General features: G+C 37.7%; 1 protein-coding gene across 3 annotated transcripts in view; it reads right to left on the bottom strand.

Annotated features, from left to right (window-relative positions):
- Positions 1–24,368, bottom strand: part of Pgm2a (phosphoglucomutase 2) — a 192,279-nt gene that overhangs the window by 127,144 nt on the left and 40,767 nt on the right. For all 3 annotated transcript variants that reach the window (XM_068229280.1, XM_068229279.1, XM_068229281.1), the window contains exon 6: positions 22,850–23,040. In XM_068229280.1, coding sequence (XP_068085381.1) covers positions 22,850–23,040 — 191 coding nt within the window. The remainder of the gene's footprint in view (positions 1–22,849; positions 23,041–24,368) is intronic.

Raw genomic sequence — 24,368 nt, forward strand, 5'->3', positions numbered from 1 at the left:
AGGTATAAGTTAGTATACGTATCTGTGTTACCCCAAGCGTTTTCATAGCTTAATGGCTAACGCGCTCACCTCATAATATGAGGTACGCAGGTTTGAGTTTTCATTATGCCGAATTTTTTTATTTTCATAATTAGCTATTATATTCATCTGTATGCCTCTTTTCATATGTTCTTTTGTTAATAATACACTGTATTTCATTGAAATGCTTAATCACAATATTATGTCTACTAGGGAAATGCTTTATATGTGTGCTACTTATAGAAAGTGATGTTATGATTAATTCCAATCATTATAGTACTAAAGCATATAGGACTGTCACCCAGGTAGCAGATTCTCTATCAGTTGTTTACCTAGCCTTCTCGTAAATGATTTCAAAGAAACTGGAAACTATTCCATTCCCAAATTCTTCTTCCTATGAATGGATATTTACCCCAATTTGTTCTTTACATTTATCTTCCAATTTTATTTTCATAAAGTTAAACATTAGAATGAAATGCATTATCAATAAATGAAAGCATGTGGAACTAAACGAGGTCACAAAGCTAGTTGCAAATAGAGGATTGTGGAGATACTTAATCAATTCACAGAAGCCTTAGATAGAATCAAAGGCAATGAGTCCATAAGGAAGATGTGTGTACAAATGTATGTGGAAGCACGTAAAAGAGAGTTAAAAACAACGGCAGGGGACGAAAATAAATTTAAATTTAAATTAGAAAGACAAAGAGAACCTACATACGTTCTACTTCGAAGTGAGCGACTTGACTAATCTACTATGAGAATACTCTTCAAAACGCTGCCTTACAACACAGGTTATAACTGGCGTAACAAAATGTAAATATTAAAATCTCGAGATTTTAATCCCAATTAGGTACCGGTATTGATTTTGAAGCTCATAGATTAACCTCACGAAAGCTTGACATAAATAATCATTCATACCTCTAAGACTCCCCTTATTAGGCTTGTGGGTGATAATCAGCAAATGCAAGCACAGGAAAATAAGACAATAGAAATGATCTTCCAATAATGCAAAGTTATCCCCATGTCCAAGTGCCATCTGTGTCAAACACTTCGGTTGTTTCTCAAATGTGCGAAAATGTTTTGCAGATGCGAATATCTGCGCCGGTTTCATTGCAATCTAACTACAGTCCTAACCTCACTTTCCGTACTCCAACGTTTTCCCAAGGGCGTTTGAACCAAGATTACTATACAACTGTGATTCCTTCCCATAACCAATCCAGTCCTTCTCAGGTACCTACTATGCCTGTTGTTTCTCAAATGTTTGCTAATTTACCTCACCCATTAACTGCTCTATTTAAGGGTGTATCTAAGTTCACCGCTAATTCAACTGATGAGATCATTACCTTTCTACGTTTCTTGGTTGAATTTAAAGATCAGGATATTGTATACTCTTTAGGTAGTGGTAATTTCTTCCAAGTTTTATATCCAGATGTATCTGGAGCCCTTTCTGAACATATGATAAGAGCTATTTCTGAAAAGTGGACAACTGACCAATGTGCTTGAGTTCTTTATTCCTTCCCGTGCATTGTCTTCCTTAGTGCAAAAGCATTATTTTCGTGTGCAACATTTAAATGAAACATTGTCTGAATATATTCAGGACATTAAGTTCAATGCTAGGATTTTTATGCTCAACTATTCTGAGTCTCAAATGGTTGCTAGCATGGTTGAGGGCCTTGAACCTAATTATCGGTAATATCTTCCTCTGTCACCGTGACCTGCTACCTTCGCTCAGTTGGAAGCATTAGGTATGCCGACCAGCTACACGTTGTGTTAGCTCCTCCTCCTATGAGCATGTCTTCTCAGGTCACTAGTACCGTTTTTCCTCCTTCCAAGCCACGTAATTCGCGTGCATGCTATAATTGTGGTTCTATTGATCATTTCCAACGGAATTGTTCTAAGACTGGGCCCTTAAGCAATTCAAAACCTGCCGTGGGTGGTCAACTTGAAAACTTTCAGAGGAATTGACCTAAGATTGAGCCCTTAGGCAATTCAAGTCCTAATGTGGGTAGAGTTTCTTCCTCGACTACTTCTTGCAGATACTGTGGGTCGAATAGACATTTTTCTAGACAGTGTCCTCGCAGTTCTTCCAGGTCTGGGCATTCTGGTAATGGCAATTCCAGATGACTAACCGCCAAAGCTTTCTATGATCTGAAATCTGCCTTATGTAATGCTCCTGTGCTGGCGTTGCCACATTTTTGTAAAAGTTTCATTCTCCAAACTGATGCCTCATCTACGAGTATATCTGGTGTGCTCCTTCAGGAATTTGAAGGTGGACGTCGTCCAATTTCTTATGCTTCCCATAGTCTCAATCCTACTGAACATAATTATTCGATCTATGAATTAGAAGCTTTAGCTGTTGTTTTCTCTCTAGAAAGATTTATAGAATGTACCTCAAACACCTCCCATTTGATCTTGAAACGGATAATCAGGCACTGAATTGGGTACTGGTCAAACCAAGAAGGACTGGTCGTCTTGCGCGTTGAGCATTATGCATCTCAGCTTTTCAAGTTTGAAGCTCGTCACATTCGTGGGATTCAAAATGTTGTTGCTGACAGTCTCAGTAGGATGTTCTACCCTGGCAGTTCTGATCCTCAATCAGAGCCTGCAGATCCCTCTCCTGAACAAGTTTTGGCCTTCGTTAATGTAGTTTTGACTAATTCCCCTTTCCTCTTCAAAGATATTTCTAAACATCAGGAAGACGACCCTGAATTGAAGACTATTATTGACAGAATTAAGTCTGGTGAGCATGTCAAACCCTATGTCATTAAGAATGGTATTCTGTGTTGTCCTGCTTGTGGTCGCAGAGACCGCAAAATTGTTGTTCCAGCTAATTTAGTTCCTGCTCTTTTCAAATATTTCCATAAATCCCCTTTCGGTGGACACCTCAGTGTGTTCAAGACTAGAGAGAAAATCCGTAAACATTTCATTTGGAAATCCATGGATGGTGAAATCCGCACCATGGTCAAATCTTGTAAAACCTGTAATATTAGTAAACCTGCTCCTAATACCCGACTAGGTCTGTTGTCATCTGGGAAAGCTTCTCGCCCGATGGAGAGACTGTTTATAGATTTCATTGGTCCTTTTTCGCGATCACGGACCTGGCATCGTTTCATACTTGTGTGTGTTGATGCGTTCTCGCATTTTACATGGCTGTTTCCTACTCGTATGGGTAATGCTAATACTAGTATTTCTTGCTTGAAACAGATCTTTGCTTCATTGGGACTCTGTCAATTTTTGGTAAGTGACAACTCTAGAAATTTTACATCTGTGCAATTCCGTAATTTCTGTTTTGGCTTATCTATTTCTCATGTAACTACTACCCCTTATTATCCCAGGCCTAATTGTGCTGAAAGAGTCCATCGAAATTTAAGATCTGCTCTTATTGCCTACCATTCTTCTGACCACTCTAAGTAGGATTCATCACTTAATCGGTTATCATTTGCTTTCAACACTGCCGTTCATGAAAGTCATAAGCAAACTCCTGCTTCATGGATGCTAGCGTTAACCCCCAATTCTCCACTCTCTAATGTGTGGTCTATTAATGATCTTCTACCTGATGTTGTCACAAATCCAGAAACGATCCATGCTGCTTGGCACCGTGCGCGTAAGAATTTGGAAGTATATTACGCTAAGGTTCAACGTAACTATAATCACGGGCAAACACCGCACAATCTGTCTAAGGGTGACCAGGTTTATGTAAAGACTCATACTATGAGTAGTGCTGCGGACCATGTCATTAGCAAGTTGGCCCCCAGATTTCGAGGTCCCTGCACAATTATGAAATTTTTAACCCCTGTGTCATTGTTAGTCAGCGATTCTGAAAAGAAGATGATCAGTCGAGTCCATTTGCCGCAAGTCAAGATCCCCTAGTTATGAGATGATACTTTAGAAACCATTAGTTACTCAAGGAAACTTAGTTGTAAGCAAATTTACGGGGTAAATATCCGGCCAGATACATTGGCAAGTTTATAGGTTATTTAAGATTTTAGTTGTAATAAGAATGGTCGTTCAAGACCATGTTAGGTATAATTTACTATGTCCTTTAGGTTAAGATTTTCATTCATTGTCATAACTAGGGATCCCTTGTAAAGTTTTCGGGTATTAAGGTAAACTCCAGTGAACTTTCCTAATTTTATTTGGTCTCCTGTGTTTGGTAAATTTTTTAACATGCTTGCCCTGGGGGGGCTTGGAGTTCACAAATATATTTGGCATAAGGTTATCCTCCTCGCACGAAATTTTAACAATTTCTGTTATGTAGTAATAGTTCTCAAGAAAAACAGAAAAACTACCTTTCAGTCTACGTTTCTCAAAAGACTCTTCTGCATAGCCGAGCTATGTCTTTTCCGGTATAACTTCCTTTCCTGCTGTGGATTGATCTCTGTTCCAGTGATCACAATAACCTGGTCCAGCCAGGGAACCTGTCGTGCCTGTTGGAAGGGGCACTATGAATTCCTGACCTGTTTGCATCCAACCTGGGAGTGCAGTGTCACAGAATTCCTGGTGGTGGTAGTTGCCCAGTTCTGCGCCAAGTCTTACTACATGTTCACTGTGAGTTCTCTACTCGAGTGAACCAAATGAAGCTTCACAGGAGACCCTGGTGGGACTGAAAAGGGAAACCGTGTTGGGAGGCGGCTGATGTCAGCTATCCTATGGACAGCTATACCTGTGGTCGATTTTAGGAAATTCTGCTTCCAAGATACTCTTAGTAAGAGTCGCATTAAGAAGTGGGTGATATGTGTTGGTATCAGTGTGTTTTCACAAACTTCAGACCTCCAGTTAAAACCGCCATTTAATGTAAAGTGATTTTTTAAATTTATTATTGAGCTGAGCTCAAGATTCAGTGGTGGAGGATGTCACACCAGTGTTGAGAAGTCCATAAAGTGGATGGAATCATTTAATTCTTGTCATTATGCTAAAAATTGGTGATGAAATCGTCATTGAAAAAAACTAAGGAACTCTCAGACATTTTCGAAGAATTTAATTAAATATTTGTTTGTTTGGTTCTGTAATTATGTAAATTTGTAGTAAAATTCGGCATCGCAAGAAGTAAGACATTTGCAACGAAGTTGATGAAATATGTGCTTTATTTGTTGTGAATTTAAGATCTCCAGTAATATGCTTGTTTTAACCCAACTTTTGTATCACCCTGTATTTGGCACATGAAGGCTTCAAGCACGAAATCGCTGAGTTTTGCAATCGAAACCTCTAGAATGCATTTCCCACATTACCATATTAGGTAAGGTATTTTCATTGGCTGGAATAACAGCCATTTTGATTGGTGAAAATTTCGGGTCAAATCATAGGAAGCTTCCCTGATTGGCTATTTGAGTGTTTCTCATTTTCCGGCCTTTGGCTACTCAGCAGGAGTAGGGCTCTGGTCCATGTCTTTGGTTTTCGTACGTTGTCATGGTCGGACGCGGCTCCGGTCACCTCACAGTAAGCATGTTTTCTTTTCTCGAATGTTAAATTAATATGTAAATTCATTTGTTCGGAGTTTATCTTAGACCCTGGTTTTCACCGTTTTGGTTTTGTAATGCCTTAGTTTGTCAGCTAGAGATATCCTTTGTTTTGGAGGCAATTCCTTTTATTAACCTTTTGTGTAATGTAAATTTTAATTTTTCCATTCGGGTTGCCTCCCGTGGGGCTGCATCAATTTAGGGTAAGCCTGTGGAGCGATGGAGAATATAAATGGTCCGTTATTGGACATTATAAATTTTCAATTTATATTGGTATTATAAATTTACTCATTCGGGACAAACATTTCAGATTTCAGATTCCCTATGGGAATCAACATCTATATCATCTAATGGCCAAGCAGGCAACAATTTTTGGTAAAGAGACAAAGTCTCTCATAGTGCATTGGCACTGGCGGTGGCTCCAAGTAGCCTACGCAGTGGCCTTCATGGTATGCACTAGCCAGCGTCTTGGTAGGTGTGCTAGGTACCAACTGATGAGCCCAACCTGGCACACGAAGGCGAAACGCTGGCAACCAGGAATGAGTTAGCTGGAAAATTTATAATGTCCAATAACGAACCATTTATATTGGTATTATAAATTTACTCACTCAGGACAAATATTTCAGATTCCCTATGGGAATCAACATATATATCAAGGTTTACAATCGCGAACATCCGCCAAATCTTCATGCAAGCTTTTGAATGTCAAGTATCTGACAAATTGAGTTGGTAAGTAGAGTATTACCTTTAAATAATTCATGGGTGTTTGTTTTAATATGCTTGGAGTTATGTGCTATTTATCTGTACATGTACACTCCAGTAACCTGTGCTTTCCGCTTATTTCCATGTACGAGTATGACATTTTCCATTGTACCCTGCCGTGGTATTTTAACTGTAATCTCTCACTGCTTTTTTAAAGACAGTGTATTGTACCAGAAACACTGGTCCAGCATTGGTTTTGAAGTATTTCAAACCTTAAAATGCGTGCCACGTGCCAAGTGAGCAGCCAGCTACAGCGAACATATGGCGAGTGACGTAGGAGCCAGCTCCAACTCGCCAAGGCTAAGTTACATCACTCATAGAATTTTCCATACCTTCTTCCCTTAATAACTCATTTATTAATTATGATACGAATATGAGAATAACATCACCATACACCCCATTTTATTACCTCCAATACCACCAAGTTTCATTAAAATTCCCCACGGATTAAGAAACAGCTGCAGTCTCCGCAACTTCAGTATAAAAGAGACGCGAGAATTGGACACGAATGGGTCTTGTCCTACAGTCGAACCTGTGCAGTTGACTGCTGGAGGTTATCATTGCTACGATACGTCGAAGTTATAGAGTAGAAACTGTCGCCGGTGGTGGGATGGAGCACTGGAACCAAGCATTGTGTGCTGCGAAAGTAAATTATTGAGTTTGGAAATGTAAATTACTATTTACCCTTTATTTTAAAATCATTGATTATCGTGTTTTTTAATATGCTGTTTTACCAAGGCAGAATGAACACTGCAAGATGCAAGAAGTATTTGGAGTGAGTTTTGTATTCAAATTTTATGTAACTAGAAAAAAAAAAAAAGTAATTTAGGGAAACCTCAAGAATGGGATGTATAAACTTTATTGTTAACATTGCAAGAGTGATTATCCCCTTATTTTGGTAAGTGCTATTTCTATGCTATTTCCATGCTTTTCTGATTGTGTTTGATTTTATTTAATTCCCTCTGTGTTTTGGTATTTTCTCATTTAATGTAAATTTTCAATGTTTTAAATTCAACGTGTCTGAGTTGGCCCTAGCTTCCCGTCATAACTAATTTCACTTTCTGAATGACTATGTTTTCGAAAGACAGTCACCTATTGACAAGATTTTGTAATTCAGTATAAACTTATGATGTTAAATTTTTGGTTTTACAAATTTACTTAAGTATCCAGATTATGTTTTCATTTTGTTTAGTGGATCTGTATCTGTCGTTAAGGTCTTATTAAACATCCTTGGTTTGTGAGTTAAGTATCAGTTGTTATGTAATTTAACTTGTTTCTTGTAATTTTTCACTTGTTATTTTCAATATATTAAGTCAAGGGTGATTTATCGTAAACCTTTTCTTCCCCATAACGTCATACTTTCCTGCGGACCTCAATAGGGCTCCTGCACATTCCACATTCCTGTCCTTAGTCATTGTTCTTTAGGCCTGTAACTCTTCCTTCGCATATGGTTTGATTTTGCATATTTATTATCTACCGTGGTATTCCCATGTGTTGATGTGTAATCACCGCTACTGTGTTATTTTACTATTTCCCTATCCATATTATTTAGTGTCAATATTATTTTATTATTTCCGCGTTCATTATTATTCATATAATTTTATCTATATTGTTATCATTATATTATCATTTCGACTGCAGCTACATTTGATATCAGATCGTGTGTTATGGAAGGAGAAGAGGTTCACGATAATCATTCTCGGCTAAATTTTGTAAAATAATTTTTTTATCCTAATTTTGAATATGTTCCTAACATGTTTCTTTTATAGGTTGTAATTGTTATGTGTGTATTCTTAATTCCTGTTTTTGTTTTTCATAATTCTTGCCCGAGTTCTTCACAGCACGTGTTTTTCGTTCCGCGATGTGTTCTCTGTGTTGCTGTGTTTCACCTAGTAATTAACGGTGGGAGGAAATGGTAAGTCACTCTCTGTAACTTTATTTGTTGTTGTTGTTAATTTTCATTATAATTTCTTTGGTGGCAAGCCTTCTGCCGACCACATATTTACAGTATCACATTGCGTGTGCCGTGTTCTAAATTAAGTCTTCGGTGATAAACTTCTGTGTGTGGTTGTTAACTTCTGTGTTCCGATTGTAACACCTGTGTAGGCCTAATTCCCGGTTGCTTTAAACTACGTCGTGAAATCATGTTAAATACCGGTACTCTACGTCCTTGTCTGACTGCATGGTTTTTTTTAAACAGCTGGTGTGCTTATCTGTCACCTGATTACTGACCTATACCTCGAGTCTGCACGCGCATTTTCCACCTTATGTATTTACTCGTGTCGTAATCTTGTGCTTCTTCCAGATGACGTAAATTGCGTGTGTTATACTGATCATTGTGTTCAGGTCACGTTTTAGCATGGAGTCTCGTTAGTATTTCCAAAACATCAGTTTTCGTAAATTTTCGGCAATCATTTTGTGGTTAATGTTTGTAAATTTTTGTGCATTTCTTCGAATGTTTTTCTGTTTGTAAATCTCATAATTCGCCAAATTAATCTCAAGGTTTTGTTTCTTGTCGGCTGTTGTATTTTATTTGGCAGTACTCTATGTGTGTGATCTTCTAAAATTAATTTTGATGTCGTATATTAGCTCGGTACGTATTTAAATTTCCGGTCATGTGCTGTTGTTTTTGGTCTTTTACTGTATTTGGGTTCGTTTCGAGGTAGGTATGGAACTATTTGGAGCGATTCCCAACCAGTTAGTAAATTCGACAATCAGATTAAAGAGTTCGGGATCGCTGAATCTGAGTAAAAATTTCCTAGTTTGCCGTATTGAGCTTTTCCATCGTGTAAGTGTCTGTTCCCTTGTCACGTAAATTTATTTACCCGTGTGTTCCTATACTTGCTAGGAAGGGTAGGTACTACATTGACTGTGATAGTCTCGTAGGGTGAAACGCGCTGATGGAGAATGATGTCCCTTGTTACTGTAAATTTTTACTAGGAAGATTTTTGCAAATGTTAATTTCGGTGCCATTATGCTGAGCTGTTAATTTCTGATAAATTTGTAGTTGGTCTGCAGGTCATCAATTTTCTCATTTCGGTTATTTTAAGTTGCAGTAGCCAGCGTCTTGGTAGGTGTGCTAGGTACCAAATGATGAGCCCAGCCTAGCACACGGGGGTGAAGCGCTGGCAACCAGGAAGGAGTTAGCTGGAAAATTTATAATGTCCAATAACAGACAATTTATATTGGTATTATTGTAAGTTTGTCACTAAAGAAATTTTGAAGGTGTTACGATTTACCTAAGCCAGTCAATTAATTTTCCTGCTTGTTTTGTCTTATTTGATTTTCTCGATGTTAAAATTTCTTTCGTTGTTGGTTTTGTGTCTTCTAAATTTATTTACTCAGGTTGTGGGAGTATGGGATACTGTCGACTGAGTAAATGTCTAAATTTTGTAGCTGTGCTGTATCTGTCCTGCCACTTTTGTAAATATTGTGTGTCTATATTTAGTACCTTGGAAAGGCATGTGTGCGTACTGAGATGAAGGGCTTAAGGTGCTGAAAGGCCATTCCTCTCCTGGGAGTACAATATTGGCCCTATGAGTCTCATTGTTGTGTGATAAATTCAAGTGTACTTGAGGTCATATTCTGCCATTTATGGTAATGTTTTGTCCTCTTACTTTCTGGGTACTACTTGATGTGTCATCGCACGGGTGTTTGTGTGTGTGGGTACTGTGTTTTGGTGATGTGTGATGGAGTCAGTGTTGAGGTCGTTTGTGCCTTTTACCATTGGTTGGTTATGCTGATTCAAGGGTCATCACACTTGTGTCTTGTGTGTGTTTTGGTGGTGTCGTGTGTCGGAGGACAGATGGGCTCAGTTGTCTTGTGTGCCGTGCTGTTATCTGATAATCTCTGGTATGAAGGTGTTACTTGTGCCTTTTTATTGTTTATATCAGTGAGTTCGATTTCTGTATGTGCACTCTTGAATTACTTTCATTGTTTCATGGGGATTTTCTGTTCGTTGGTAAAGTAAAGTAATGTAATGTAATTTCAATTTTGAATTCCTGGCTTAATTGCGCCTTAATTTGACTGGTGTGACATGTGATACGTAATGTGAATTTTCGGTGTCAAATTTTTTACGAGTACATTACATGGTAAATGAATAGTGACATACTAACCTCAATTAATTGAACACTGTAGTAAAGTTGCAAGTTAACATAAACGAATAGTTATTTCCCTGTTTTGAGTTCCCTTGCAACATCCTGAATTTTTCCTTTTATTTGTTTTGTTTATTTTGCTTAATACCGGGAAATTAAGAATGCACACAGCAACTTAATTTGTAGTTATAAGGGATTTGTTTAGTTATAAGCAAATTTTCTATTGAATAAAAGGCTGGCTGGTCATTTCCTGGGTTCTATAGTTTCATTAGGGGTATTAGTTGTAATAAGGATGGTCGTTGTGACCGTATTAGGTATAATTTAATGTTATGAATTTTGGAGTATGTATGTTCAGTTTTCAGCCCTAAGGCTGGTTGGATCCTCAACAGCTCCACCATCAGCTGTCATAGATGGCCTAGGCATCACTGAAGAGGCGTACTAGGGAAATAAGGAGTGGGGCAGTTTCCCGATGCTTTCCTCACAGAGCCAGAAGTTGCTATTTCAAATCAATCTGCCCAGCCAACTGAAATGCACACACCAACCGACCCTATGAGCAATATTTTCACACCATTCATAGCAGGGACTGGCTGCAGACGCAATGGCATTACTAGCATTCCTCATACCTCAGTCACTTTCATATCGTCAAAGCCAAGGATAAGACAGAGACAGATCAATGAAAGTAACAAAATTGCTCTGGCCCATACCAGAAGACATAGTGCACTGTAAACACTAGGTCCTGCCTGCATAGAATTTTATTAATGTGTATAGTAGGGATTTTTGGTAAAGTTTTTGGACTAGGGTAAACTCAGGCAGATTTTCCTTTAGTATTTGAATATTTTCCTAAATTCTGAAATAGCATTTGCCCATAGGGCTGCGGTATCCCAGAACAATGGGAGGGGATCTCCCTAAGGAGTCTTGTTATTTGTTACAAAAAAAACCAATAAAAACACACCCTTGAAACTCAACCTTTAATTCTTCGATGGTTCAGGCCAGTGGCCTTATTTCTTCAGTTCGACGTTCCTGATGTGTCTCCTTATGTCCCAATAACTGAAATACGATGGCCTCTGTTCAAAGTATGGTGTCTGTCTGGAGCCTGCAATGTACCTATTGGCCACTAATATTCGATGGTGGAATGGGAAGGTGTTTCTGATGGTGGCAGTCAGCAGTGCTGTGACAGCATCCTTCGCCAGTTATGGGCCAGTTCACTAAGCTGGTGGGCTGTGATGAGGCTGTAAGAGAGCAAAGGTGGGACTGCAATTTTGATGGAGATCGTTGGCATCGGCCGCGGTCAGCGCCTTCGTTTGACAGCGATACCAATGCTCTACTTGTGATTGTTTTTACCTGTATAGACATTCCTGAAGAGAGCGAAGATAAATATTTGTGGTGTGGTGCAATTGTGGTGTTGCGAGTCTCTTCAAATCTCTATTAAAACCTCCATTTAATTTCATTCGTGTTTATCGAGCAGAGCTCGAATTTGGGAAGTGGAGGATGTCACCGGTGGTGGGACGGAGGACTGGAACTAAGAATTGTGTGTTGTGAAAGTAAATTATTGAGTTTGGAAATGTAAATTACTATTTACCCTTTATTTTAAAATCATTGATTATCGTGTTTTTAATAAGCTGTTTTACCAAGACAGAATGCACACTGCAAGATGCAAGAAGTATTTGGAGTGAGTTTTGTATTCAAATTTTATGTAACCAGAAAAGAATGTAATTTAGGGAACCTCAAGAACGAGACATATAAACTTTATTGTTAACATTGCAAGAGTGATTATCCCCCTTTTTTGGTAAGTGCTATTTCTATGCTATTTCCATGCTTTTCTGATTGCGTTTGATTTTATTTAATTCCTTCTGTGTTTCGGTATTTTCTCATTTAATGTAAATTTTCAATGATTTAAATTCAACGTGTCTGAGTTTGCCCTAGCTTCCCGTCGTAACTAATTTCACTTTCTGAATGACTAAGTTTTCGAAAGACAGTCAACTATCGACAAGATTTTGTAATTCAGTATAAACTTACAATGTTAAATGTTTGGTTTTACAAATTTACTTAAGTATCCCAATTATGTTTTCATTTTGTTTAGTGAATCTGTATCTGTCATTAAGGTCTTGTTAAATATCCTTGGTTTGTGAGTTAAGTCATTTAACTTGTTTCTTGTAATTTCTCATTTGTTATTTTCAATATATTAAGTCAAGGGTGATTTATCGTAAAACTTTTCTTCCCCATAACGTCACACTTTCCTGCGGACCTCAATAGGGCTCCTGCACGTTCCACATTACTTTCTTTACGTAAAATTGTTTCAAGAATAAAATAACTGTGTCTACCTATTCAATATTTTGTAGTGATTAAATCCTACATGAATTACAAACACTAGTTAGAAACATGTTTCGCCCTAATTTTGGGCATCATCAGCCTATTACTAATCTTAAGGTCAAGTCTTAAATCTATTAAACAATGGATCTTAGCACTAAATACAATGGTCTTATGTTAATATATATAATGTGCCATTTCACTGTTATTCAAAGATACAACCGGAACAAAAATGGAGTCAACATTGTCAAAACGACGATATTTAAACGTCAGACATTATTACAAGCCGAGATAGTAATATTTTCGTCAAGCGCTCGGCGAAAGAACAAAACATAGAAGGCAGTGAAAAAAGAACGAAGTAAGAAGATTGTTACGAGCTATTATTAAGAAAAAAATTAGAAAGAAAATTACTCTCATTCACTCAACTTGCTTATGAGAAGAACTATATAGTCGGTTACCAGAAGGAGGATATCAGCACATCGGAATTCCATTCTGAAGACAGGAGGAAGACTTTATTTACGGCTATACTCTACAGTATTAGCGGGGTAAATTATTTCGCTCCACGAAATTAAATTACTCTTAAAATATGGAAAATTCCACGGTGATACGTCACACCACATTCCTTAGACGACGTATTAGCCGATACTCCCAATTTAAAGCGGCTAAAGGATTATATCTTCGGCAAGAACGTTGAGAAGGAAAATATATAAAACACAATTTTCACATTTTGAGTGGAATAATTACCTTCACCTATCCCAGACTTAAATATTTCTGACATCAACTCTTCCAAGAACGACGTTTATTCGTCATAGGCAAATAGTAACAGAACATAGCTATAAGATGACGACATTGACTGAAATGCTGCATTATTCTGTTCAAATTGCTCAAGCCATTGCCATGATGCTCTAAGAAGAAGGAAGGCACGAGACTGCCCTGATGAACGCTCCGCAGGATGACGTTGTCAGCCCATGATGACCAGTAACCAGATGAGACGGTCCCGAATGTTCCCAAACACCTAAGGGAAATGAAAGGAGCTATGTCTGCATGTCCAATCGCCCGGACATGAGTTGACTACAGGAGTTGGTGAACAAAGATAAGTCCACTTTGAGTTCAAGGTACAAGTAAGAAATTATTCATTTTTTCTTTTAATTACAGTGCTATTCTAGTTAATGCAAGTGCGATAATTAAATACGAGTAGTTGGTTACCAAAGTTAGATTAAAGGATGTTAGGTCAAATACAGTAGAGATAATACGCGACACTGAGCGAGATATCGAGGGACAGCTACTGGAGCTCACTCTAGCGGATAGACCTGAACAGTACTGATTCTCTCATAAGAGCACGTGTATTTTTGTGTGAAGTTTTTGGCGTTATTTATGCGTTTTCAGTGAGTTGACATAAATAAATAGTAGTGTGTGTCATTCCTTGATATCTCCTCTCAACATGAGGGGAAAGGTATGTGCTGTGTTTGGCTGCAGTAATTACGAAGTAGAGAAAAATGCGTGGTCGTTCTTCAGGTTCCCTCGTGACAAGAACATGTAAGTAATAATGTGTTTGCATATATATTCTTCCAGTGACAGAGGTTTTTATAGTACTTCATAATCTTCTGACCTGCTCGACCCATATTTTAAATGGCATAAAATGTAATACGCATATTTTATTCTACAGTGCAGCAGTTAACCTTCAATACCGATGTGTTGTTGTAGGTGTGATCTGTGGGTTTTGAAATGTCACAGAAGCGATTTGGATAAGGTGTACAAGAAAGAAGGGACGTTACGCTTATATAAGAATTATAAGATCTGTTCAGATCATTTCCAGGCCAGCGACTTTCGAAATCCTCGATAACACAGCCAAGGGTACCGGTATGTTACTTTTTTGCTCTAATTGTACGTAAATATTCCTTAAAGCATCACTATCGACAACATTTTCATACTTTTCTTTCTTTATCCCTCTTCTCAGATTAAAGCCGGAATTTTATAGATTATCTTTCTGTTAGTAGGCTGCATGTTAGGAGGAAAATTGTCCAGCTATTAAATGTTAATTCGCCGGGCTGAGTGGCTCAGATGGTTAAGGCGCTGGCCTTCTGACCCCAACTTGGCCGATTCGATCCTGGCTCAGTCCGGTGGTATTTGAAGGTGCTCAAATACGTCAGCCTCGTGTCGGTAGATTTATTGGCACGTAAAAGAACTCCTGCGGGACTAAATTCCGGCACCTCGGCGTCTCCGGAAACCGTAAAAGAGTAGTTAGTGGGACGTAAAATAAAAAGCATTATTATTATTATTATTATTATTATTATTATTATTATTATTATTATTATTATTATTATTATTATTATTAAATGTTAATTCATTGCATCATATGTGTAAGCAAAGTGTCGATATTTTTTATTGACAAGTGTCTTAATGTGATGTTACAATGTTTTTAAATGAGAAAAAAGACAAATCCAACCGTAAGAGTTCAGGCATAAATGCATAAATAAAAGATCAAGCCATTTCACACCAGTCCATTTCACTTCTTGTTTATATGTCTAATTTCAGTCTTTGAATAATAACCTTTTAAATAATTCTTCATTCATTTATCCAGAATTGCTTTAGCAACTTCGAAGTTAATATCTCAATAACACTTTCTTTCTAGACATAATTTATGTATCCATTTCCGTATATACATTTCCATTGATATTTGAATTTAGCGCGATCTGTTCAGGTCAAGTCACTAGGACCGCCACCGTCGAATTGTCTCCCATTTTAGCAAGGCGAAATCCGTAAGTGTCGCGTATTATCTCTACTGTATTTGGTTAGGTATTCTTCAAACCTTAAACGTCAAATCCATATGTAGGGAACAGTCATCCAGTGATAATAAAGCCTTTGTTTGTAACGCTGTCAATATAATGTGAGAGGAGGCTAATTTTTAATGTAATGGTGAGTTTCATACGACGTTGAAATAGAAGTTAGGCATATGTGAGAACTTATGTGACTGAATAATTGTAGGAAGGAGATCGTGTATGAAGTGCTTACTATATGTAAGAATGTGGTAATATCTTTTGGAATTATGAAAGGATTAAAGCTATGACAGAGTAGATAAGTTCACGAACCATGAAATAGATAAGAGATAACTTACGTCGACTTAGAATATGATAAGGCATATACGGTGAAGTGAAATTTACTTGAAATGTGAAATGATGATTGTTTAATGTGAGTAATGATATGAAATACGGTAATTAATATTGGTGGTAGTTGTTGTTCTTCGCGAATATAGTCATGGTTGTGTTGTTGTGGACATAATGTTCCAAGTTACGTATTTTTGAAGTGATTAGTGTATTTATTCTGTCTTCATTCGATTATTTATTCATGAGTAAGCCAAGAGTATCACAATCCCGTCCGTATGTTGACATTTATATTAAAAATCACCAATGATTCATAAGGAGGAGGATGAATTTAATTAGCTAACACCCGTGTATATCTTCTAATTATAAGATTTTTCTCATGTGTTAGGCAGACTTTGAAGTTGATTCTAAGGCATTACCTAGTATCACTGATCACTGAACTGCACGAATAAGAGTTATTAATTTGAGGTAGAGTCTTCGCACAAGGTAGACCACATAATTATCGTATATTTTAATGGAATTATGATTACAAACACTTGGTAATACAGTGTAATAGCATGGATACGCACTTGAATTTATGAATAATCTCGAGTTAAAAGAGTAATTTACCTAATATTCTAGATGTGATGTTTGATCATTCTTTTTGGGAGTATACATTAATTTAAAGGGGACTTATCGATGTTTATGCAACAGGATGCGTCAAGAAACATGAGCATTACTTGAAGTACAACATCTGTCAAATATTATAAATGCTATGAGGATATTTTCCCAGGTTAATTTGATTGTGTATCTAGACACAAAGAATTAGAATCAAGAGAAGTTATTGCATTTCCGTAAGTTAACGTAAATAAGACGAGTGAAAACAGAACGTTTGAATTTAATTTTGTGAGATTTCATCAAATACAGTAGAGATAATACGCGACACTTACAGAGTTCGCCTTGCTAAAATGGGAGACAATTCGATGGTGGCGCTCCTAGTGGCTTGACCTGAACAAATCGCGCTAAATTCAAATATCAATTCAAATGTATATACGGAAATGGATAAATAAATTACGTCTAGAAAGAAAGTGTTATTGAGATATTAACTTCGAAGTTGCTAAAGCAATTCTGGATAAATGAGTGAAGAATTATTTACAAGGTTATTATTCAAAGACTGAAATTAGACACATAAACAAGAAGTGAAATGGACTGGTGTGAAATGGCTTGATCTTTCATTTATGCCTGAACTCTTACGGTTGGATTTGTCTTTTTTCTCATTTAAAAACATTGTATCATCACATTAAGACACTTGTCAATAAAAATATCGGCACATTCCTTACACATATGATGCAATGAATTAACATTTAATAGCTGGACAATTTTCCTCTTAACATGAAGCCTACTAACAGATATTCCTTACACATATGATGCAATGAATTAACATTTAATAATAATGTTTTTTGTTTTACGTCCCCTTAACTACTCTTTTACGGTTTTCGTAGACGCCGAGGTGCCGGAATTTAGTCCTGCAGGAGTTCTTTTACGTGCCAATAAATCTACTGACATGAGGCTGACGTAGTATCTGAGCACCTTCAAATACCACCGGACTGAGCCAGGATCGAATCGGCCAAGTTGGGGTCAGAAGGCCAGCGCTTTAACCGTCTGAGCCACTCAGCCCGGCGAATTAACATTTAATAGCTGGACAATTTTCCTCCTAACATGAAGCCTACTAACAGAAAGATAATCTATAAAATCCCGGCTTTCATCTGAGAAGAGGGATAAAGAAAGAAAAATATGAAAATGTTGTCGATAGTGATGCTTTAAGGAATATTTACGTACAATTAGAGCAAAAAGTAACATACCGGTACCCTTGGCTGTGTTATCGAGGATTTCGAAAGTCGCTGGCCTGGAAATGATCTGAACAGATCTTATAATTCTTATATAAGCATAATGTCCCTTCTTTGTTGTACACCTTATCCAAATCGCTTCTGTGACATTTCAAAACCCACAGATCACACCTACAACAACACATCGGTATTGAAGGTTAATTGCTGCACTATAGAATAAAATATGCGTATTACATTTTATGCCAGTTAAAATATGGGTCGAGCAGGTCAGAAGATTATGAAGTACTATAAAAATCTCTGTCACTGGAAGAATATATATGCAAACACAATATTACTTACATGTTCTTGTCACGAGGGAACCTGAAGAACGACCACGCATTTTTCTCTACTTCGTAATTACTGCAGCCAAACACAGCACGTACCTTTCCCCTCATATTGAGAGGAGATATCAAGGAATGACACAAACTACTATTTATTTATGTCAACTCACTGAAAACGCATAAATAACACCAAAAACTTCACACAAAAATACACGTGCTCTTATGAGAGAATCAGTACTGTTCAGGTCTATTCGCTAGAGTGAGCTCCAGTAGCTGTCCCTCGATATCTCGCTCAGTGTCGCGTATTATCTCTACTGTATTTGATTGCATGTAGAAAAGATGTGATTCCAATTTTTTCTTTAAGAGGTTTACTGCCAAATATGAACCAGCATCCTACATTTTCTAGAACCACCCTCAATCTACGACACTGTACATATTATGTTGTGATGTAAACTTTATTTTTCTTCATTAGATGCATCTAATATTTTACTTATCCAATATTTTAATCATTTAGTATTTTAATTATCTGATATGTTCATTGCTTAATATTGTCATTACCCAATATTTCTTTATCCGATACCGTCATTTAATTTAGTTTCTTTCCTTTTCAAATAGATATTTTCCAGACAAGTAGTTCTTCGATTGAGATCTTCTAAGATCGTGATTATTTATTTTTCAAGCATCCTAACTTGACATTTCATTTCTTTCAAGAACCTTAACTCAATGTTACCAGAAATGAATTTTGAGATAAAGGCATAGCCCAACACTCATTACTTTTATTCCAAAAGGAGAAATTATGTTATTCTTTTTATGGAATGAACTGAGTTTATAATAAATGTAATACGTTAAAATATCAACCTTTCTTTTAATGCCTTTTTTTAGAGTAGTTACTTAGTTGTAAGTACTCATATTTTTGGCGATCTGGTAAACCATAGGGAATTCTAGCTAATATGCGAGTAAGAGACGTCCTTCTACGTGAGTCAGATATTTCCTTGAACATAATTCGGTATTCTTTCTTCTCAATCGGAACTCATAGCCCGTAAATGACAAATAGTGACAATTATTATTATAATTTGAGCTAGCCTGGATCTTGTGCGTCCTTACCTGGACGCAGGAACGGCGCAATATACATTTTTTTTTTTTTTTTTTTTTTTACAAAAGTTGTGCTTCAGTTGATATTTACATAGTTTACAACATGTACAGTAATTAAAAGCCAGAATTTGTGAATAAGGAAGCAACTAAATTATTTTATAAAATAAAATAATAATATAATAAAATAATGACCGTTAAGGCACTGAAGTCTAAATGGTCTGACACCGAGGTTAGCCGGTTCGAGTCCTGTTGGTCGAAAAAATTTTCACCATCAGAATGTTGGCCGGCAGGGTAGGGGAGGTGGTGGTATAAAATTTCTAATCACTAGACTGCGTGCCAAAAGCCTGGATTAAATTCCAAACCTCTCCGCAGTGCTCAAAATGGAGTGAGGGCACATGACGCTGTTGATGGTGATTCTTCCGTCGGATGGAGACGTTAAGCCTTGAGCAGACCCCTTGGTGCTATTTGACAGGAGTAGGTTATGGGCCAACACCGGGTTTCTCCCTCTCCCTACTATCATAATACCACGTCATTCATTTCATCTCATGAACTCCTCTGATGAGGTTGACGTCAGGAAGGGCATCCAGTCATAAAAACCCGCCACGACAGATTCATCTCACCTCACACCCGACCCCGTAGGGAAATGGGACAAGGGTTGGACAACCACAATTTATTATTACCTATATATATATGATGTATAAATCCAATGCAATGTTGTGTAACACACGGTAATAGTCCAGAACAACGTATCTTTGGCACGAGAGAGTTACAGAAAAATCCATTCAGACAATACACTGTCTTTTAAAAAGCAGTGAGAGATTACAATTAAAATACCACGGCAGGGTACAATGGAAAAAGTCATACATGGAAATAAGAGCTTTGGCCTTCATCACATATGTATATAATTATGATATATGTACAGATGAAGACATATTTTAGCAAATAATAGAACATTTTAAGAGACCCACATCATAACCTACGATCACAAGCACCAATTGATGTACAACTATGGATAAAAACTCAAACACGGGAGTCAAATGAAGATATATGCAAGACACGCATATTCAAACCTATTAAGTGTTTTTACACATGTTATTTTAATGTATTTTAATGTGTTTATTGTATTTGTACATATGACTTAGATTTAAGCATTAGAATAGGTTGCATAGTCAAATTCCAAGTCTTAAACAAGACAGTTTTATACCCACGTACCCTAAATGATAAGACATATTCGGTTTATATTTAGCATGCCCAATTTGGACACATTCAGACATATTGTTTCCTCACGGCATCTCCCTTTAGACAGAGTAATGTCAATTATTGCCTAACATATATGTAAAAGTACATAACTATGTTCAGCTGATGATGACCAGATAAGGTCGAAACCAGTACTGTAGGATATTTTTTTTTACAATAAACAGTATTGATAAGGTGGAAATTCTTTCTTATCGTATATAAGCATTTCGTGTGTGTGTCTTTGTGGTAACAACACTCCTTACTCGTCCATCCTATAAGTCCAGGGAACTTATACATGTGCCTGCTCAATTATTCCATATAAGCAAACCCTGCCACTTGAACTCCGAGACCTTCCAGAACATCTGGAACTTCAAAACCGTCCAGAGTAGCCCTCGAGGGATTGGTGCGTGGCTCCATGGTGCCGAGAGTTGTTCTAAGGTGAAGACGGAAGGAGCAGCGATTCGACGCGGAACATTGCCAACAAGAGGATAAACACACATCGTGCCTAACTGATCTCCAACTGTACTGAGGTGATATAATCTTGACTTTGTTTAATAAATCAGCAGTTTAAAATAGACATGAACTTCATTCGAAGTAAAACGCTATCACTCTCTGTACCCCTCCAATTTATCCAATTTAATGTACAGTACATGCCTTGTGTTCATCTCATGCTCTTCAATCTATAAAGTATGGGCATTTCCTGGTATAGTATATACTTATCAGTTACTTATCAATGGAAATTGACGGTCTCCCACTCCTTTGTTCGTCGTGAATTTCAGTCCAACTGGCTGCAAACTCTCTACACCACTTATGAACATGCTAAATGAATTACCTCACTAAAAAGCTTTCAAAGCACCCAGGATAATCTTCTCTGCCCATTTTCACATTTCCCTCCTACCTTTTATGTAAAACAATAAAAAATATCACTGTATACTAGAAACTTTTTCAGGAGTTTTCATGCTTCTGTTGTAGAATGTTTTGTATGCTATGTTACATTTATTTTAATATTATGTTTCATTCATTGTACTTTTGTTGAAAACTTCACAAATTATACTGTCATAAAGAGAGTTTTTTTTTTAAATCTGCTCTATGTCACACCAACACAGATAGGTCTTATGGTGATGATTGGATAGAAAATGGCTACAAGTAGGAAGAAAGCAGCCATAGTCATAGCCCCAGTATTTGCCTGGTGTGAAAACTGGAAACCACGGAAAATCATCTTCAGGCCTGCCAACAGTGGGATTCACAAACCTAGTATCTGCTAGCTCACAGCTGCGTGCCCCTAACCACACAACCACTTGCTTGGTCATAAAAAAGAGTACAATATACGAAGAGAATCCCAAAAATAAGGTCTCCTATTTTTTTTATAAATACATAGACCTGTTTATTTCTACAATGGTTTACATCATTTTACAGCTTGAACATTTAGCTATTTTCTACATAATCACCATTTTGGTAGATGCATATTTTTTGTAGCCGCTGTGACAGTTTTTGAATGCCCATGTCACACCAGCTCGCCGCCATGCTGTTCAGGAAGTTGCGAACCTCATCTTTCACCTCGTCGTCGGTGCTGAATCATATTCCAGCCAAATGTTCTTTCAACTTTAGGGAACATGATGTTTACTTGATGCTTGTTGTTTAAAGGGGCCTAACATCGAAGGTCACTGGTCCATATTGTTTTACTGAAACTGTTGCAGGAGAGCAATGGTTTGCCGGGCGACGTGCGGACGAGCGTTGTCATGGAGAATGTTTGCGTCCTTGCTCAACGTTCCTCTTCTCCGGTTCTGAATTGCCCGTCTGAGTTTTTTCAGGGTCTCACAGTACCTGTCAGAGTTAATTATGGTCCCCACGGGCATAAAGTCGAACAAAAATACCCCTTTTCAATCCCAAAACACAGTTGTCATGACTTTACTGGCAGACTGTGTTTGCTTGAATTTCCGCAGCTTTGGCGAAGAGGAATGCTGCCACTGGCGTGATTGTAGCTTGGTCTCAAGTTTAAAGCGGAACACCCAGTTTTCGTCGCCCATGACAATTGAGTCCAAAAAGTTGTACTGTTCGGCTGCAAAGCATTGAAGAAATGCGCAGGAAGAATCAACTCATTGCCGCATGTGGTCTTCAGTCAGCATCGTGAATTTCAGTCTGACCGGCTGCAAACTCTCTACACCACTTACGAACATTTTTGACATCCATGCACAACTCACCATACACTTCCATCAATTGGCGATGGATTTCAATCATTTCAGTACCTTTTGCGTTCAAAAACCAAATAACTGCGCGCACTTCGCACTTGGCAGTAACATCCAATGGGAGCTCCATTCTCATCGGCTGCTAAGCTAAAACTGTGTGCCTTAGTGTGGCGTGCGCATGTTTATATGCAAGCGTGGGAAACACTCTTCACAATATAGTGACCAACAGCCACACGAACAGAATTCTGACCTTATTTTTGGGATTGCCCTCGTACTAGAGCAAAATAAAAATGAACAGAAATGAAAAAAATAATCTGAACAATATATTTAAGATCACTGAACTTGAAGCAGCTGAGCAGGCGTACTGATCCAAAATATTCTGCCTTAGAATATGACACTCAATACAAACAACAAATGTTAACATTAAACTAGTATGTCAAGAGATACTGACCCTGTTTTACTCTTCTCAGCAACAGCAAGTCTATCAGCATCTGGATCGTTAGCCAGTATCACAGTACATTGGTTTTCATTTGCTGTTTTTATTGCCAACTCTAGTGAACTCTTTCCTTCTTCAGGGTTAGGGAACTCCACAGTAGAAAATTCAGGATCTGGATCCTTCTGCTCCTCAACCACAACGAATGGCTGCAGATAATTCAATCATATTCAAGATGACACATGAAAGTTACAAGTTACAAATAGCAAGTGGTATATTAACATCATCACACTACACAAATATGTAATAATAATGTTATTGTTCAGATATCCCACTAACTTCCTTTACAGGTTTACGAGATACTGTATAGTCACAATTTTTTCCTGCAGTTGTTGTTTTACACGCCAGTAAATCTATCAACATGAGGCTGACATACACGAGCATCTTCAAATATGTTAGAAGACTGTATGAAGAGTATGTTAGAATGGCATATTTTGGATATTTCCATTGAGACATCTCTTAAAGTATTGGTATGTGGGGCTGCTAAAAATCAAATCATGATGCTATTTTTTGAATACAGAACGGAGCTATTGAGCTATTACCATTATATTGAGACATAACAGGTTAGACCATAATACCAATATAAATGGTCCGTTATTGGATATTATAAATTTTCCAGCTGACTCATTCCTGGTTGCCAGTGTTTCGCCCCAGTGTGCTAAGTTGGGCTCATCAGTTGGTAAATAACACACACACACCAAGACACATGGCTAGTGCATACCGTGGAGGCCACTGCGTAGGCTACTTGGAACCACCTGATGAGCCCAACTTAGAACACCGGGGTGAAACGCTGGCAACCAGGAATGAGTAAGCTGGAAAATATATAATGTCCAATAACAGACCATTTATATTGGTATTATAAGACCTATTTGTTTCGGTGCAATGTAAAGCAACTTGTTTATGTTTTCTTTTTTCAGCATATCAGCTTTATGACGGCATTATTGATTCGGTCCAGTAGTTGTCGACAGATTCTCACAAGACTGTGCTTCTGCTCTTAATTGAGTTGCTTTGGAACCCATCTCAAGCAGACTTTGTGAAAGTTAAGCCTGTTATGCATGGTTGCATATGCAGAACCATGGCTAATGTGCGTATGGTTTGCCATGTCATCAACAATCACTCGTCTGTTATTCAGGATCATATCACGCACTTGTTCAATATTGGCATCAGTTACGGCTGCAGACGGACAGTGGGATCTTTCCTCAACCTTGATGCTTGTGCGACCCCTTTTGAACTGTTAAATCCACTGGTAAACACTTTGCTGCGGCAAAACATTGTCCCTGTATTGTGCTGAAAGTCTTCTATGAATTTCCACTCCTGGTACACCCTCAGACCACAGAAAAGGGGGATTAGGGAACGCTGTTCTTCCTTGGTACAAACTGATAGTAACGCGGCCATTTTTGCGTCACAACAGCGCAAGCTGTACTGATCTGATAATGCTGAAACCTACCATAGATGTAGAAAATGGTGCCATCTAGTG

Source organism: Anabrus simplex, chromosome 9 (assembly GCF_040414725.1).
Source record: "Anabrus simplex isolate iqAnaSimp1 chromosome 9, ASM4041472v1, whole genome shotgun sequence".
In the NCBI taxonomy this organism is placed as follows: Eukaryota; Metazoa; Arthropoda; class Insecta; order Orthoptera; family Tettigoniidae; genus Anabrus; species Anabrus simplex.